Source organism: Xiphophorus couchianus, chromosome 18 (genome assembly GCF_001444195.1).
Source record: "Xiphophorus couchianus chromosome 18, X_couchianus-1.0, whole genome shotgun sequence".
NCBI lineage: Eukaryota > Metazoa > Chordata > Actinopteri > Cyprinodontiformes > Poeciliidae > Xiphophorus > Xiphophorus couchianus.
In genome coordinates this window covers 10,451,669-10,470,625 of record NC_040245.1, presented here as the reverse complement: position 1 = coordinate 10,470,625, position 18,957 = coordinate 10,451,669, and the positions used below count along the sequence as shown (strand labels likewise).

Genomic DNA, 18,957 nt, shown 5'->3' with positions numbered 1-18,957 from the left:
TTAATATACTAGTAAATAAAGTCAAACCTATGAAAAATGACAGACTTACTGATTTTTTTGTTCCCTGTTTTTGATTTAGTGAAAAACTATAGAAGGTTTTGAAACATCCCAGAAAATTAGGTTATCATCAAAAAACTAACAGTAGTGAACTCTTTAAGACCACAAATTGATTTTTTAATAAAGGGATGTTATGGCTTAGATGAAAGTGCTGTATGCAAACATTTTAATGGAAAGTTGAACGGAAGAAAAGGCAGTTTGGTCGATATTCAAAAAGCATTGGTGGCAGCTGAAAGTAGTGGCTTACAACTACTACTACAGCACCATAATGGGGGGAAAAAAAATAAAACATTTTACTGACCCCCTATGTCTTTCCAAATTTCCTGATCCAACCCTTATAATACCTTTTAAACCCTTATTATATATATTGTCCTTTATGGGAGTGTGCTTCCTTGCAATTCTGCCCACGAACATTTCCATGAACTTAAAGATTCGACAGGAGCAACTTCTAGCAACAATGTAGGTAAGATCTGACAGTGATTTGCAAATTTTCCACTGCTATGAAAAATTTCAAGAAGTCCTTTCAGATATTTACCTTATAATATGTAGTTATTAATCTAAAAGCAGGAGGGTAGATGGAAGCCAAACGGAGCAAGTCAAAGTACCGAGAATGGGTCATCAGTCAGGATTAAATCAAAAGTTCATATCTCTAATTAGAAATTTAGTTTGCAAAACAGCTTGAAATATTTGTTGAATAAAAATATTCTTAAAACTGCAGCTGTTATTGTAAAAGGTAAAAAGCAATTTGATAGTACAATTTTGAAAACTGTAAACATTGGGAGTGATTAATTAAAACCTGCCACGCAAAATGCACAATGATTTGCTGGCTAACAGTATCCTAACTGCAGGGACTAGAAGTTGATTTTAGTCAGGAAATCAAATTCTTCTCAAATGCCTTGATCAGGATGAAAACTAGTACAGTCAGGGTTTATATTAAACACAGACTTTTAAAAAAATGTATCTCATACTGCTGCAAATGACTTTACAGATGTTTATTTCTGATACAAATCAATTGAACTTTTGCAGATTTATACTGTTTTCCTTTTTTTCCTCAGACATTTCACATGATCAAACAAATGTTAATGCTAGACATAATCCACCATGAGATCCAAAAGACTGATTACCCATTATTACAAATGTTTGATGGTAGCTGTTCCCCCCAAGGATGGTACAAGTTATTTAGTTCAGGGGCAAATGCTTTTTCACAAACAGGAAACTTTGATTTACTGATTATTGCTACACATTTTTCACTTTTGCCATGCATTTTGAAATGTTCACTTACACGGACTGTTTAGATATATTCCATTTTAATGTATTTTTACAAATATATTTCCTGTCACCATTTTCACTGTGTAAATTTCGGAATATCCTTTACAAGGCTGGATGTCATACTTTGCTATCTACTACAGATGAAGTGCAATAGATAATGTGATAAAACGGCCTGCCATACTAAAAAAGACGTTTTGGTGGTCCGTGTCCCTAGTACCCGGATGGGACCGGTTGCCATCTTTCTTCTATCCCTACACAGCGCTGCCGGTGGGGCGGAACACTCCTCATCGATCAGTTGGTTTCTAGGAACCGCCGACAGACCTGGCACACCACCGTGACTTCTCGTTAGAGATCTGACACTTTGATTTCCCAACTTGCCAGCTTATCCTTTCATCTTTTTCAACAATGGGAGAGAGAGAAGACCTAGTTTATCAAGCAAAACTTGCCGAACAGGCAGAAAGATATGACGGTAAGTGAGAGTCTAGGGGCCGCCCGGGAGTGGGACGCGTTCACGTCTCGGATTTTTTTTTTCTTCCCCCAAGCAACACTAGCTGAAGTAATAGCTATGGGCAGCTAAAGATGAGCTAATTCTGCTACTCCCGCCGCTTTTTAGCCAGCTATTTACTGACACGCCACATTTATTATTGTTAAATGAGAGAAACGTTACTTTAAATCCCTACCAACCGTCACAAAGCTAGCTGGTTTCAATAATATCGTAGGAATGCTGTTGACTCCAGCTAACATTAGCGATGTGGCTACAACAAAATGGCGGATCAGTGAAGCGTGAGCTGTCAGGGGGGTTGCCTCCCCTACCCCACGCTATCTCTGGATCTGAACGCTTCAGCTCCACTTGTTAGCTCCATATAAGCATCTCCAGGATATAAAACCACCGAGCTGCTGTTGAACATCTCCTACAGTTTCATCTGATCCAACATTCGCTCGATGCTAGCTACAATGCACGATTAGTCGCATGAAGCCTGTTGAGTGGGAGTGGGAGCGCAGCTGTTCATTTTGGTGGGGTGTTTCCTGCGAGCGAGCTGCGCGGATCGATCACAGAAGACGAATTCACCACGGTGCAAACCTGCCGCTGTCCTAGCCGCTTACTGGCCGTTAAAGGGGGGCTGTTTTGGACGGGTTTCTTTGCCACCGGTCACTCGTTGCCCGGCAACATTAAGTGAATGCACCATGACTCATTCACAGGATCTGGACCGAGACCTCTTGGGTGGGGGGGGGGGGGGTGATTTATGGTTTGGTGGCTAAACTGTAACCTCACTGGAATGTAGTGAAAGTTACTTTTGCCTTTCCTAAAAGTTATCCTAAATTCACATGTTGCTGAATGGTGAAGCATTAAAAGTCATTTTACTGTAATTTGTTATTATAAAATAAATGTCTCACAGTGAAACGAGGCAGCCATCGTTAAACTGATTAGTGTAAAAAGGTGAAATAGATAAAATAGAAATGTATAAAAGCACATACTTGGTGAAAGATGCTGAATAACTACAAAGAGCAGAGCAACAACTTGGTGTCTCAAATTTTCTCTTATAATATATCAACATATAAGATGGGCATGTTTAGGTTGTTTTTGTTTCTAGTCTGCCTCCTTCATCATGTTTTATACCATCTTTAGCATCAAATATGTTCAGTCTTGTCTACAAAACAAATAACAGTTTCCATGTGTATTCCCTAGAAAACAGAGACCCTCACCCACTCCAAACCTATCATATGACAGAGGCTAAAAGCTCTAAAAGAATAAAAAGTAGCAAGTTTGCCCTTCCTGTTATCTACTAAAGGTCTTGAGCTTTCGCACTCTGTCAACCTAAATTGGTCACAAACATGTCACATTATAGCAACTTTGATCCCTTTTAAATAATTTGTTTCAGCCGATTGTCTACGATAGTCATGCTTTTTTCTGAACCGCTTTCAGTATGATGATGAAGCCATTGTGTCATGAAGCATAGGTGACCAACAGCGGATATCCTGTCAGTCAGCTACTTATCATGAATGAGCCTTCTTAGACCCAAAGGCTATAAACTGTCGGTAAAGGTTTTAGCTCTGTAAAGTGTTAATTTTTTTCCTTTCTAACAGAGATGGTGGAATCTATGAAGAAGGTGGCAGGAATGGATGTGGAGCTCACAGTGGAGGAGAGGAACCTACTATCGGTGGCCTACAAGAACGTGATCGGGGCTCGGAGAGCGTCTTGGAGGATAATCAGCAGTATCGAACAGAGGGAAGAGAACAAGGGTGGCGAAGAGAAGCTGAAGATGATCCGGGAATACAGGCAAACGGTAAACACGGCAAGAGGAAGCTGCCGGTTTGTTTTCTTGCCTGTGCGCGTCACGGGGCTGTGATTTGCCCCGGTGATTGTGATCTCACAATCTCCTGTGAATGATGCACGCTGCTGAGCAGCTACTGGACCTTACAGCGTCTGAGTCATCGCTGCCGGGTCCTCCCTGCACTCTCTCATGCTTTTATGAAGAGGAATAAGAGCAGCTATTATACTGGGAGAGGCAGCCGGACTGCAGACAGTGATCTAATGGCATGCTGAGATGAGTACACCTACATTTCCAGAGTCACTGTTTTATTCCATTTGAGAAAACATTTCATGGAATAATACTGCAGCTTATGGATCCCAGTTTCATTTATATAATTGTCTAGGAAAGCTTCAAGTAGGACTTTTAAAAATGTTATTGATTTAATCAGACTAATCATGACGAATCGATTATTGAAATACTTGTCAACTAATTTAGTAATCGATTAATTAATTGGAGTATACAGACTCAAAAGATAGCCACTTGCTGAAAAAAACCCCCATTTAGAGCAGTAACCAATGATTGAGCCAAAACTGTCCAAATATATATGTACATTTTATATTCATTTAATAGAAACATCTTTGTCTGTCAATATGTCTTACTCAAAACACCTCAAGTGGCATTTTTTAATATTCACCTGGTTCAAATTCACTGAAGGAATACTATGTTATTGCATTAAAGGAACAACAGATTACCGTATGTTCCGGACTATAGAGCGCACGTCATTATAAGCCTCACCTACAAATCTTTTGAAAAAAGAAAAAAAAAAAACTGCAAACATACATTTAAAAGCCGCACCGGGCTATAAGCCGCTGGTATCTCCGCCGCTCTTGGTTTTCCACAAGGAAAATAAATAATAAATCTGCTATTAAGGACGCAGCCTTGCGTCTCCAACGCGGAACCATGGACTCGTTCACGCTGAGCTTACGTGCAGCGCCTCCATTTCCCTCCTGTACTGCCAGATGATAGCCCTCCACTTAAAAGGGGCATCTTTTTCTTTGTGTCGTTTCCATGATGAGGGGGTATGAGTTTGAAGAAATTTCTCTGTCGTGCCTGCTGCTAGCATGTGCTTGTTCTAAATGAAAATTAGCGCTTTCTTATTTGATTTAATAATTTTGGCTTCCAATGATTCACTTCCTGCTAAAGAGCCCCCTGGTGGTTGAAGAAAAATCCAGTGAAAAGCCGTACCGGGTTATAAGTCGCATGGTTCAAAGGGAAGGGAAAAAAGTAGCGACTTATAGTTCGACAAAAACGGTAATTTTCTTATTTAAAAAAAGGAATTTAATTTATTAGTTTTTTTCAATCTTTGAATCAATTTCTAATATTTTATAGAAAAGACTTAAATAGTTTAATAATGTGCCAATTTTTTCTAGTCGTTTAATTGTGAGAATAATCAACACGTTAATTGGTTACTAAAATAATTGTTAGTTGCAGTCCATTGTTGATATGAAATTCCTCAGACATCATAATGGTCTAGTTAAAGCCATATAATTGCAGTGAGCACCATCACACTTTGCTCCTTGCTCTAGATCAGAGATGTCCAAAGTGTGGCCTGGGGGCCATTTGTGTTTCTCTGGATGATTTTGTTTGGCCCTTCGGTCAACACTTTGAGAATGGAGGGAAATTTTGATTAATTTGACATTTTTACAGACACATAAAATTTTAAACATTTATTTATTTAGGTACAAGACAAAGTATTTTTCTTTTAATAAACAGTGTTTATGTTTCCATTGATTACAATTTGCTGATACCAGCAAGTGTTGCTCAACCTTTTTTGCCAAATGTAAAAAAGATAAAAAGAAATGAGTATAGTAAGCCCCAAAAATTTTAGAAATTGTTTATATGTCATTTGGTACAGCAGCTGTTCAATACTCTGTATATTTTTTACCAACAATGATTCACAGATTTATTTTCTACAAAAATTAGACTTCTTTGCTTTATTACCTTATTAAAATATTGCCTATTTGGTATATTGTAAAAACAAGTATTTTAATAAATAAATCTTTTCAGTTTTAATCGAAGAAAGTGGCCCTCAAGTACACTCAACCTTACATTTTTGGACCAAATGGCAAAACGTTTGAACTCCACTGGCCTATATAGATGTTACTTTATATTTAGGCGTTTTTCTGCCATCTTGCATTTGTTTTGGGGATGCACCGATTTATCGGCCATCTGATTTATCGGTGATGATTTCCCTAATCTTGGGAAATCGGTAATCGGCCGATTTTTACATTTGAAGCCGATCTTAACTACTAATTTTATCTACTTCGGCAAAGGCATTTAGATTAACTGTTATCTTCTTCTGCTCTGAGAGAGCTTTGACCAGCAGACCAGGTCTATATGTTTGCAGTTAACAATAGTCATCTCACTGTTGGCAACTCATCAACTTTCTTGCTGCGTCTAGTCAGAAAGCTGCAATTGGTGCACCCCTAGTTTGTTTACATCTCTCCCCCTTTGAAAAAGCTCAAGCAGTAAGAATGCTGTTGAAACGATTTCTGTGAGTGACTGTTTCTTGTGTGTTTGCTGGCAGGTGGAGAAGGAGCTGAAGTCGATCTGTGGTGACATCCTGGACGCGCTGGACAGACACCTACTCCCCTCTGCAGCAATGGGAGAGTCTAAGGTCTTCTACAACAAAATGTACGTGCTTTCCACTCTGAATGTTGGGTAACATATTAATGAATTATTACTCTGTGGTTCTCACTGAGAGGACAGGAAGCACTGTTTTTGTTGTAGCAAAGGCTTGTTTGCTTCTTAGGGAAAAACACTTATTTATTTTAGGGTAACTTTAAAGACCTGTTTCATGTAGGGCTGAAATGATTAATTGATTATTGAAGTAATCTCCAACTGACTTGGTAATTAGTCGGTTACTGGAGTATAAAAAAGGCCATTTACTGACATTACACTTTGAGAGTAGACATTATTTTAAAACTGTTCAAAAATATATACACTTTTCTTTTAAGATAAGAAAAAATACTATATTGATGAGTGAACAGAAAGGTCTGAGCTTTTCACATGACATTAGAAGTATTTGTTTAGCTGCAGATGCACACATGGCTGCAAATGATCGCGCACTAATGCAATACTGTTGTTGCATTTTAGGTAATAAATGTTTTTTTTATGTAAAAGGGAAATTGTTTATATGCGTCTTTTAATGCATTTCTAATATTGTAAAAAAAAAAAAAAAGGCTTTGGTGGTTGGATAAAAAATTAGCAGAAAGTGGCAATTTTTTAAATCCGATTCATATCCTGAATAATTGATTATTGAAATAATTGTTAGTTGCAGCCTTAGTTTCATTAAATACAATTTTGAGTTTTGAAGTTAAAATATAATTGCTTGAATGCAGAGAGTTATAACCAGTGTTGGAGAAAGTACTAAAAAATTTACTTAAGTAAAAGTACAAATACACAGACAAAAATGTACTCTAGTAAAAGTAAAAAAAAGTACTGGCTTTTAAAAAATACTTAAGTATTAAAAGTAAAAGTACTTGCTGAATGCATTACCTAATCGCTAATACAATACCATTAAGTGTACCTATCGTATTTAATTTTAATACATCAGATGTGTGCCATTTTAATTAACACTGCCACAGATAAAGCATGTTTTTATTGTGTTTACTCTGTGTGACAGTTTAGACTTAGATATGCGATTCTATGCATCATAATTTAAGGGATGGAAACATCTTGTCTCCTGTCCTAACATAGCATGAACTTCACTTTTTTGCCACTAATGGCATTTATTTTGAAAGAAATCCAACAGAAATGGAATGGAAAGAAGGTAGATGAGGGAGAACATACAACCAAGGAGCCACGTAGCAGTGTTGTAGTCAAGACCACCTAACCCGTGACCAAGTCAAGACCAAGACCAGCACCCCGCGCTACATGACACAATAAAATTAAGTGCACCTATCAAAATTGCTTCTCAAATTGATCTGAAAAATCCACATTCCCATAAAAACACCTGGATATTAAGTACTTAGAGCTGAAATAAATTTAACCAGTATCATTATCAATTCAAACTCTTCTTCATTCTGCTTTGCTTCCATCTCTGTGCCACAATCCGCAGTGGTTTCTTGCCGTCTCTAAAAGATAGCGCCCTGGACGTTTGCCCATATCACCCATGTCAGAAGCCACAACTGTCTGCTCCATTAAACATAGCAATTAAGGCAATGCCCCAATGGTAAACAACGCTCAACTATAAATACTATCCAAGGCGCAACAAGCAAGAAGTACCGTAACTGTTCTCACCCTGTCTGCCATTACAGGTGACGAACACAATCAAAGAGCAATGAGCATGCTCTGCGTTCTTACGTTCTTGTTTTGTTTATTCGTCAATTAAATAAATCTATATATTTTTTTAATTAAATAAAATAATAATAGCTACTGCAGTGTATGCAGAGCGTCAACAAAGAACAAAGAACAGCTCTCAGTGAGGCTTCAGTCCTATAGGACTTAGTAAAAATCCGTTCAGAAGAATTGGATCGTTCATCACTATCATATATAGCAGTCTTTGGTCACAGCGTTGCCCCATATATGCGACACCTCAATCAACACTTCCACACAATAATTAAGCGGATGAGTGACAACTTTTTTCATCGCAGATGCAACATATGTGTCTCTGTACAGCTAGCTTTGCTAACATGACGTCCACATAGCTTACCTTTCTTTAAGCTTCCTTTCCAAGTGACTCTAAAAGTAGGATGAAGTCCCCACTGTCTGTGAAAGTGAAGCGCTGCTGATTTTACAGCTCAGTCTGCCATGAAAACCGTCAGGCCTCAGAAAAACCTTGTTCTTATCCGGCCCACAGCGTCGTTACATACCAAAATGTCTGTTCAGGTGAGACTTGTGTTGTCCCCCATCATGGCTACACACATGTCACCATTCAAGCTCCTTACCTGGGTTAAAAACTCAAAGCTCACACTCGCTGTTAGACTTTGGCTGCACTTATTCAGGCGTAATGCGGAAAGCTGCTGAATCAGTGCTACAGGACAGTTCTTTCCAAAACATCAAATGCCCTGAAAGATCACGGTTCCTTGGTTCAGCTGCTCTCATGTGAACTGTGACAGCGGCACAGAAGATATGCTTTCTTGAAAATATTTTAGATTCTTATCACTACAGCACACTTGGTTTGTTGTTGTAAGTGTTTTGACCCATGCTCCAGTAACAGAGGAAACCTTTTAGCGTATTCATTAAGCATACATCTCTTAACTGGTTTTATTGCACCATTAAGATGTGAAAGCAGCTGAACAAGCCAAAAGACCTTCCGATGCAAGTTGCTGCCTAATGCCAAACCTTCTGCTGAATCTGAACAGGCAGAAGGAAAATTGAGTAATGATGTGTGATGGATTTCATTGGAATGTCTCACTGACAGCAGAACCCATAAAGCTTTTTATTTATTTGTCATATTAGACTGTAGAAAGCTATACAACAATTGAACGGCTGTGGATCATTTGAACAGCAGGTGCAGATTTGATCTAAAAATATGAAACGGGAATCACAACTTTAGCCTTGATTTCAATTGTTCAATGAATCTCCTGAGGGGTCAGAGGATGTGAGTTGTATACATGGAAATAAAGAAATATTTAACTACAAACCCAACTTGTATAAAATTGATCAAATTTAGTTTATTTAATGTGGACAATGTGCAAAAAAACATTAATAAAAGATGCTTTACACCAGATTTAGCTTGAACTAGTTTCCATCTGTAGTCCCTCAGCAGGAGAGTTAATAATGCATAAAACATGCATTAAAAGTCCACACATTTCCTATATACAATAACTGTACAAAGTCCTAAAATTACAACAATAAAAGCAGTATTAAATGCCAAACTTCTGTTCTGTAATCACGAAAGCCAAGATTGCAGTTTTTGGTTTTCAATGCTGACGCTGCAGGTTTTCTAATGACACTTTACAAGATTTTCAGATGAACTATAAACCACTGATGTTGTCAGATCTCTTCATCGTTGCTTTTATGCCTTTCACTGCAGCCTATGTCAGTTGTTTCCAACTTTATCCTGGTAATCTGCTCTGTTGCTTTAAATATTGTATCTTCAGCCTATTGCCTTGCTGTGTTATGAAGGATTTGCCTGTCTTCTCCATTTAGCTGTTTAAAATGTAACATTAAACCATGAAACTACCTGCTCCATGTTTCACAAACAGAACATGTTTTATTTCTCCATATGTTTACCTTCTGGATATTGTAGCTCATCTGTAGGTCAGTAGTTTGTAACACCTTCAACTGTTGTAATATTGTAGCATTTCCCCCCATTTGTAGGAAAGGGGACTACCACAGGTACCTGGCAGAGTTTGCCACTGGCAACAACAGAAAGGAGGCGGCAGAGAACAGCCTGGTGGCGTATAAAACTGCTACGGACCTTGCCATGCTGGAGCTCCCGCCCACGCACCCAATCCGTCTCGGCCTCGCTCTCAACTTCTCCGTCTTCTACTACGAGATCCTCAATTCGCCCGACCGTGCCTGCAGGTGATTGTCTCTTCTAAACAAGCTCACTATGACTTTGTCTTTGAAGGAAGTCGGCTGACAGTTCAGAGTGATTTCAGGATGGAATGTTTTAGTTGAGCACCACGCCTCAGGCTGCTTGTTGCTGAACATCAGATTGTGACAAAACTACCATAGGAAGAATAGAGTTCTGCTCTGCAAACACGCAAAATCATACCAAGTGTTTTTGGTCTAGTTTTTCTCATTGAATTCAATGAGAAAGTGTGTCTGTACTGTATCTTGATTTGTTTCAATTAAGACACAAATAACATGCATATAACTTTTGAGCAAGATATAGAAGATTTTTTTTTATAGATTATTTCACTTATAACATTGGAAAAGTGTCTTGTTATAAGTATGTATCTTGCAGAAAAATTACTTCTAAATTAGTTTTGTCTTAACTGAAATGTATTAAGATATTTGCACTAGAAACCTGACCAAAAATACTTAAGATTTGGTGTTATTTCAGTTCAATAGTGCTTCAATTCAATAAATAAATCACTAAAATTTGGATTCATTATTAATTAGGTGCTTAAATAAATAAAATTCAACACAAATTTGTTAAATACACAGTTAAATCATTCATGAAAAATATTCATATCATTTTACAGTTTATTGAACGATTATACAGACTGGGCTGCATAGTGGAATATTTATTACAGGACTCTATGAAATCCATTTTATTTTTGTCCCAAATTCCACTTTACTTGATTGATTTTTAATTCTACTTTTTCCATTTTAATTATTCACACAGAGAGTTTCCATAGCAATGATCCCAACACACGTAGACACTGGAGAGAATGACAATAGTTTGCATTAAAAAGTAATCTTAAAAAGATGACACCATGTCTCGCGATCTGTTTAAAGTTTGAATATTGTCTCCAACTGGAAGACTGTAAGGAGTTTAAAAGAAAGTAAAAAGAGAAATGATGTCATAAGTGGGCTTTTCGGCTTTCGCACATTTATGGTGCACAGCAGCACATGAGTCAGAAAATAATGTTGTTTAAATGACATCCTGTATTTTTAAATAGGATCAGCATAAATATTAAGGATGTTTAAAAAAATGTATTCCCAATTTGAATAATGAAATTAGAAAAAAAATATTTCCACACCACACTGACGCATGAACATGATCTCTGATACTATGCTTCATGAGAATGAGAAATGTGACTCGGACGTGAATATAAAGGGTTTTAATCAGGAGTGTGTTTGCTCAGGTTGGCGAAGGCTGCGTTCGATGACGCCATCGCAGAACTGGACACGCTGAGTGAAGAAAGCTACAAGGACTCCACACTTATCATGCAGTTGTTACGTGACAACCTGACACTATGGACTTCAGATATGCAGGGAGAGGGTGAGTAAACCTCGCACGGCCATTTCTTTAGCTTAACAGTCATGCTTTTATGATTCTGTGATGAGCCGCTCTGTCTACCGTCTTGTTGCCACTCAGCTGCTGGCACAGGTCAGTTCTCTCACTCATCTCCTGTTTTCTTACTTCGTCAATTCAATATGTTGTGACTTTATTCTCCCACTATTAAAACAAGAGAATTTCTCAGAAGTCTGTTGAACACGGCAACCAAAAGAGATGAGGAAGTGCAGATGTTGGTGAGCTTTCCTTTGCAACCACTCAGGGGAAATTTCAGTACCCTTTACTCTGGTTAATTGTTATACTTACTGAGCAGGAGTCAGTTCCTCTAATGACAAACTGTAGCGATTCACTGCAGCTGTTTTAGATAATGATAGCTTTGCAGGTGGATGTGATGAGTACCTTCACAGCCTCCAGTTCCACAGCTCTTCTTTTACATCTGATGCTTCAAGCTTAAAATTTTGTCCTGGGCCAGGACTTTTGACAGAGTGTCAAAGAAATGTATAAATCAAAGCAATGGGCAGATGTATTTTGCTGCCTTTTGTTTGCACTCTATCAATCATTCTTTTCAATCATTAATAGCCTTTACATATATAGTTGGTTAATACAATCATATGGAAATACATTTAAAGTCAATTTAATGTTTTAAAATAACTCTCAATTTCTTACTTTCATATACATCTAGGTAAATGTTTAAATTCAGTAACACTTGACCAAACCGTACAGAATAGTGTGACATTCTTACAATCAAAGGTTCTTCAGTCATTATCGATGTGAGCAGGAAGAATCTCTTGTAGCAGTCTGTTCTGCAAACCTACATTTTTACTAAAAATGTATGCCAAATTAGCGCTGCATAATATTTGGTTATGGAATCCGTTCCTTTATCTTCCGCTTATCCGGGATCGGGTCGCAGAGACAGCAGCCTAAGCAATGGTGATGGAAATGCCCACCTCATTATAATATTACTGAGGGAAAATAGTCGAAGGAGTAGTACAAACAAATGTGGAATTAAACCATTTATTTATTTACAAATATATTTGGTTTTTCAATTTTATTTCCTCACTTTTTAAAATTTCTTTATTTACATCTTTGTTTCCTCAGTTTTGACAGTATCAGTCCTACGTACCATATCACTTCTTATAAAACCGTTAGTGCTGCATTAACCACCAGGTATATTACAGACATGGAGACAGACATGGAGAGCCTGATAGCATTGTACATCATACAACCATCATTGGCCAACCCATTTTGTGGTTCTTTGTAATGTTCATGTTGCCTACAGTGATTTTGCGATAATGAACTTGAAACATTTTATGCAGCCCCAATAATAAGCAAATTTGTTTCCCTCCTATGGAAGAATCTGATGACAGTGATGGAGAGAAACACAACTCTTAAAACAAATATATCAGGCAATTGTATTTTTAAACATTTATTATCAAATATTAAATTTAACTGATATATATTTTTTCTTAATTCATGTACTGGAAATATTGAAGATTAGTGCCAATTTCTTAGAATTATCAGTGGAGAAACAGTTGTGTTGTGCTTCGGTATGCTTTCATGTTGGGAATGTTTGATATAAATAATAAAAATAAAACAAGCGTGTGATTACATTCATGTTTCTATATTGGAACCTTTTTTGTTTTTATTGCATTAGCACATAAAATGTGCTAATGCAATAAGGCCCTGACCTGCCTTTTAGAACTCCACTGCATATTAAATAACATTTTTTATCCTTTCTGAGTAAATGTAGAGTATTAAAAGTGACTGTAGGTGTGAAACGGTGAAATTGTTACCCTGGCAACGCATGGTCTTGCGGAAAAGCGGCTGTCCCCATTCACAGAGACTGCTTTAACTTGATAGCTGTCATAGGTTCAAATCCTGATCTCTGCTTCTGTTTTCTGACACAATATATCCGGGGGGGGCATCACTTTAATTCTAACTACAGTTTATTTCAGCCAAAGGCTGCAGGAGAACTATTCTTCTCACAAATATAATCATCTGTAATGACTCACTGGCGAAGAATGGATAATGAGAGCTCCTACTTCTAATTTCCCTTCAGGATTACTAAATAACATTTGAAATTAATTCAAGTCCGCCATCTAAACTCTGTTCTGTTCAATTTGTAATTAATTGATTAGGGAAAAAAATTACCGAACAAGCTGCACTTAGACTTTTGAAGCTCTCCAGCACAAATCAAATCCAATATGGCTGCCAGATTCATTAAACTCATCAGCTGTCTAGAAGTGTCACTCTGACTCTGATGTGACGCCAGGCGAATGGAGTGCAGTGGGTTTCTCACCGACTGCTCATCATGTCTCTTGTCTCTCTCTCATTCCCTCTGCTGTAGAGCCCTAAAGGAATCAAAGCTGTTCATTTCTCATGTTAACTGTACTTTGTAAGTGTTGCTCACCCACACCCTGCTCTACCTGTTTCTGTACTCACACAACTGCCTTCTGTGACGTCTCTGCACCGACTCACTTGTAGTTTAATACCTGTGTCCACTCACCTGCCTGTCTGTCACTCCGGCTCATTTAAAAAAGCTGTTTTAGTCTATTTTCCACCACATTCAGAGAAATGCATTACTGTAGTTCTGATCCAGTCGTTCATTGTTTTATATATTTATATTTAAAGGTTTATTGTTTTGCTATTATCATTATGTGATGCTGCTTCTACTGCACGTTCCTACATGTACTGTGAAGCTAAAGCAACATGGCAAAAAAGTTTCTGATGGTTTAATTCTCCTGTTAAACATATTCTGCTACTCTAAGCAAGAAGCATTGGCAAGTATTTTATTGGGCCACAGAATATGACTGCATGCACTTAGATGATTAACTAATCCAAACATGGTGGCCCAAGCAGTTGTTGCAATATTGATAAGGTTCCTACTGATATATTATTACAATAATGGTAATATCTTGGATCTGTTGTGCAGCACTAGAGAGAGATTCTTTAATGCCATTTGAAATCCTGCCGACTAAAACTAGATTGAGGTTTGTGACATTTCACAATGAAACAAAATGCTTTAACTTTAACAAAACTACTTTTTATACTTACTCCTTCATCATTGCCCTTTTTAATAGGTTTATTTTCCCACTTAATCATAGACTTCCCTTTTGAATAACCTGTATAATATCACCACATCAGACACTATCCTGTTGCTTGCAGAAAGTGTTTAACTATAAAATTGCATTTTTTCTTTTTGTTCTTTATTGAACTGAATTACTTAGTATTTAGAGTCATTTTGCAGAAGTTTTTTTTGTCATTAAATATTTTTAAATTTAAATCTTACCTGCCTCTTTTAGTTTTGTGATCTTTTTTTAGTTCCTGAAAATAGTCTGAGATTAAGGTTAAACTGATCAGCATCTTACAAAGTAGCACTATTCGTTAGTTAGAATACTTCTATAATACTATTGAAATTTAAAACGATGATAAAGTATCATGCATTTGGTTGAACATACAAACTTTCTTTGCAATACATAAAGGCGATGTCCCATCAGGATGTTTTTGTCCCTGCTATTGATTTATTTTATGCCTTGGCATTTGCCGATATGGAGTCGTCGAAGCTAAACAACCTCACAAGTAACGTGATGTGATTAGATGAGACAAGCCATCATCTAATTCCCTTTGTAGTTTCATATCAGCCATCAAAAATGTCTGAATCTCGTCTTTGGATCACGATGTTGATTTCAGGGTGCCATTTTCTTTGAAGCTCAGGGTACGCTCACTCGCTGTTGCCAGGTTTGATTCTTGTAACTACGTTGCTTTGGACATCGTCTCATAGCCAATCAATGACGGTCGGTATTCCAACGTTGCATTTTTAGTTTGACTCAGTCAAGTAAATCCTAAAAGCCAAGTGCAGCAGTGCAGGTACTAGCTAAGGAGCTAAAGGGACTAAAATAGCATGCTCTTTAGTTCTTACTGATGACCATAAATCACTCGTCAGTATTATTCCAGATGCTACAATGTCCGTTTGTCTGGACAGCAATGGATTTCTTGCCAACAGATAAAATTAAAGATTTTTAATGCACAGCAGTTTTCTGACATGCTAGGCTAACATTAGCATGTTAATGCTGTTTTGATATGACTTGTTGATAATTTGACATTTCACTGCAGTTCCAATCTGAGCATGCAGATGAAACATGTTTTCCTGCTTTGTTGGCACTTTGCTTTGATAATTGTAAAATTCAAAGACTTGTGCTTCTGTCGCTTTCTGTAAAGCTTTCTCCTCCACTAAAATCTGTCTGGACAGAGCACACAGAACCAAACAGGTCAGGTGACACAGATAAACAGGACGAGGAAAAAGCATTTTCCCTATAGAGATCTTTAGGGAAAATCAATATTTGTTTGGTCACCAAAATAATGCTCCAGGCCTACAGTAGAACACAGTTTGCAACACAAAGGTAGGATGTGATTTTTTTTTAAAGTTATTTTTCAGCCAAGTAACTCTCTTTGGGTGTGGCTGAAAGAAAACCACCATCTAATGCTGAGCATTCAAAAATGGTTTTTGAATCAGGACTTTGATTGGACACTTAGGATTGGATTAGGACATTTTCAATAAGATCTCTAATGTTTTCTGTCCAGAAACTGTAAATCCACTTGACCGAGGTAGTTTAGAAATTTACAATTGGTAAATTTGTTGCAGTTATACCTCCCAAACACAAGGTGGCTCAGTCGTTTCCACAGCTTAATGAATGTCATTGTCTGGGTCAGTTTTCTTGTAGTGTTCTCCCTGAAATTCCTTTTTTAATTCCCTGTGCATCAAAATTAAACCACACACTGTATCATTTCACCTTCTTGTCCAGGTTGAGATGCTTGCACACAAAATGTAAAACCTGCCTGCATCTTTTTGTTACCCGTGGATGTTTTGTCTCAGAGCAACTCTAATGATGTGTTTTCTGTCCCCCAGGTGAAGAACAGAACAAAGAGACACTGCAAGACGTTGAGGACGAGGCCCAGTGAGACTATGCCACCAACAGCCAACAACTTGATTCCCCTCTGCCCTTCACCTCCTCACACTCCTCACTCCCTCTGCCTTTGTCTTCCTCATCCTCCCCCTCCCTGCCACCTTCCTTTTCCGCCGCCTCCCCCTCCTTTTTCCTTTTCCTCACCTCTGGAGCTCCCTGACCCAGCAGGGCCACGGAGTTGATGAGTTTATTTTTCTCTTATTTTTGTATTGGCCCTGACACCATTTGATTAAATACCACTTAATTAAAGGAAGTCCAACGCTAGAAAGAGAAAGAAAGAGGTCCCTGTTTGCTGTTTTTTGTCCTGGTACAAGCAGTTCTGCAAAATGTTCTTTGTTTTCATGATTGTATTTTTTTTTGTTTGTTTTCTTTTTGCTTTTTCCTCCATATTTTTATCAGTTGCTGGATGTATTGAGATTTTTTTTCTTAATGTAATTACAGAAATTAACTTTTATTACTAATAATGTTGAATACTAGTTATAGGAGCTATTTTATCTCTGTTTTTAGTGACATGTCGAGCAGATTATCTGACCTTTTTATGGGCGCATTGGAGTAGTCCAGACGCCCTTTTTGTTAGGTTAGAACAGTCTTTTTTTCTGAGGAATTTGGCAGAATGTGTGATATCCATGTGGGGCAAAGAAGTGCTTAATGTTTTACACTACAGTTAGTCTTGTGTTGTGTAGCTGTTCCTGGACTGTGTTTAGTGCTGAAATACTGTAATTGTCCACACATGCTAAATCTCTAAACACTAACTTATTTCTCGCTGGTTTGGTTCTTTACAAACATTGGGAGATTTCTCACCTGTGTGAAAGTGCCTGTGTGATCCGGCTCCCTGCCCAGAGCGTTGAGATCCTGGGCAGCACAGACACGAGGCAACACGTTAGCTTCTGCTGCTTCTCCCCTGCTTTTACTGAAGCTCCTCTAGAATCAGATTTTCTTTTCTTGCTCTGTTTCATTTATTGCTCTCTTGTTGTTGTTTTTTTTGCTTCATTATATGTAACTTGGAGCTGATTTGTACTACTGGATATCTGACTGGAGCCACAGACAGGGAATCTGTAACGTTCTTATTGAAACACAGCATGGCATTAACATTAAACAATAAATTAAAACAGTTGGTTTTGTGTTTCTTTTGTACATAATTGTACAGCTAAATGTTTGTGCTGCCCATTCAGATTTTTAGTTGATTTTTTTACTAGACTTTTTGTTGATAAAGCTGAACATTTTACTATTGTAACATCTAAAAACTATATAAAGGTGGTGGAAAATTAAGTAATTTCTCACTTCAAAAAGTGAAACTCATTTAGATTCATCACACAGTGAAATATTGAATAGTACAGAATATAAATATTCTATAGTCACCCACATTGTGGAAATTGATGTTCACACAATTTTTTTCTAATGGCAGTGATGGGGGTTTTCTCAACACCTGCCCCTCTATGCTGCATTCAGGTGCAGTTAGTAACCAAATCTTCAGTCAATTCTGTATGTGGAACATTTTTGAAATTGTAGAACATCTTAATAAATGTAATTCTTGTCCAAATATTTTAGCTTCCTTTGTTCACTGCTGAGAAAAGTAAAATTTATTAATGATTTTAACAGACCAAAAACATAAACTGTAACTTTAAAATTGAGATACGTCCTGAATAATTTTTGTCTACCCGACTGAAGGCTAACACTGTGTATATAGGAATAAGACCAGCAGATGCAGACAAAGAAGCAGAGGCATTCTTACTTTTATCCCATTCAGACTTAACCATTAACAAACTGTTGAAACAAAAACATCTTTTCTCATTGTTCTAATTTGTCAGTATTCAGATAAAAACTGATGGGATTGGATTCATAAATATTTAAGCACAAAACTGTTTTTTTGAAGGTTCCTTTTATGTGGCTCACTAGAATCTAGAGGGCCTCATAAGAAGCTATGGTGGGCTGGATTTGGCCCCCGAGCCTTGAGTTTGACGCATTTACCATCAGGATGTCTAGTAGTAAACAAAAAGGAAGAAAAATGCTTTGTGAAAATAATTCCTAATGGTTAAATACATGAGTGCAAATGGACAAATGTTGGATTTTTGTTACCATTAAGAGCAAATGTCTTTTCCCCCAGAATCTGATTTAGATTCTCATTAATTCATATTTTCTATTTCCAGGTTCAGAGACAGAGTTAAGTCAAATGCTTGTGTTTCTGCATTGATGTCGTGAGCACAGCAGTATGATGAGCAGAGGCAGCTGAAGCCACCATTTAAAGACACTGATCACTCTCTAGCCCCCACTTCAACACTTCAGCTGAGGTTTCTGTCTTAGTTTTCACAAAAATCTTTGCTTTTATCTTTTTATACCCAGAAAGTATCTCATTCTTAACGCTTGGTTCACACTCTGTCGCTCTGAAGGGGCCTTAACCTTTTACCTCCTCAGTTTCAGTTTTAACCTCTGTGATACAGTTACATCACCCTAACAGGCAGAGCCGCCCTGCGCTAAAATTAGACTCTGGACTGAAAGT

The 18,957-nt window shown here is 37.6% G+C and overlaps 1 protein-coding gene across 2 annotated transcripts; it reads left to right on the top strand.

Annotated features, from left to right (window-relative positions):
* Window positions 1-1,562: 1,562 nt before the first annotated feature.
* On the top strand, window positions 1,563-17,572 carry ywhae1 (tyrosine 3-monooxygenase/tryptophan 5-monooxygenase activation protein, epsilon polypeptide 1). 2 transcript variants are annotated; one of them, XM_028045669.1, is made up of 7 exons: window positions 1,563-1,795; window positions 3,412-3,611; window positions 6,166-6,272; window positions 9,906-10,112; window positions 11,345-11,481; window positions 13,844-13,891; window positions 16,403-17,572. In XM_028045669.1, exons 1-6 carry the CDS (start codon window positions 1,732-1,734, stop codon window positions 13,849-13,851), a joined length of 723 nt encoding a protein of 240 aa, XP_027901470.1. In that variant the 5' UTR covers window positions 1,563-1,731; the 3' UTR covers window positions 13,852-13,891; window positions 16,403-17,572. The 2 variants fall into 2 exon arrangements, with proteins under 2 accessions (XP_027901470.1, XP_027901469.1); XM_028045668.1 differs by lacking the exon at window positions 13,844-13,891 and having other exon boundaries at window positions 1,564-1,795.
* The last annotated feature ends 1,385 nt before the right edge of the window (window positions 17,573-18,957 follow it).

What these genes read in the sequence shown, in the direction of transcription:
- ywhae1 (XM_028045668.1), top strand. Translation starts at nt 1,732, where the DNA reads ATGGGAGAGAGAGAAGACCTAGTTTATCAAGCAAAACTTGCCGAACAG. An exon ending in TCCGGGAATACAGGCAAACG is followed by an intron (nt 3,612 to 6,165) that starts GTAAACACGGCA and finishes GTTTGCTGGCAG; the next exon opens with GTGGAGAAGGAGCTGAAGTC. An exon ending in TCGCCCGACCGTGCCTGCAG is followed by an intron (nt 10,113 to 11,344) that starts GTGATTGTCTCT and finishes GTGTTTGCTCAG; the next exon opens with GTTGGCGAAGGCTGCGTTCG.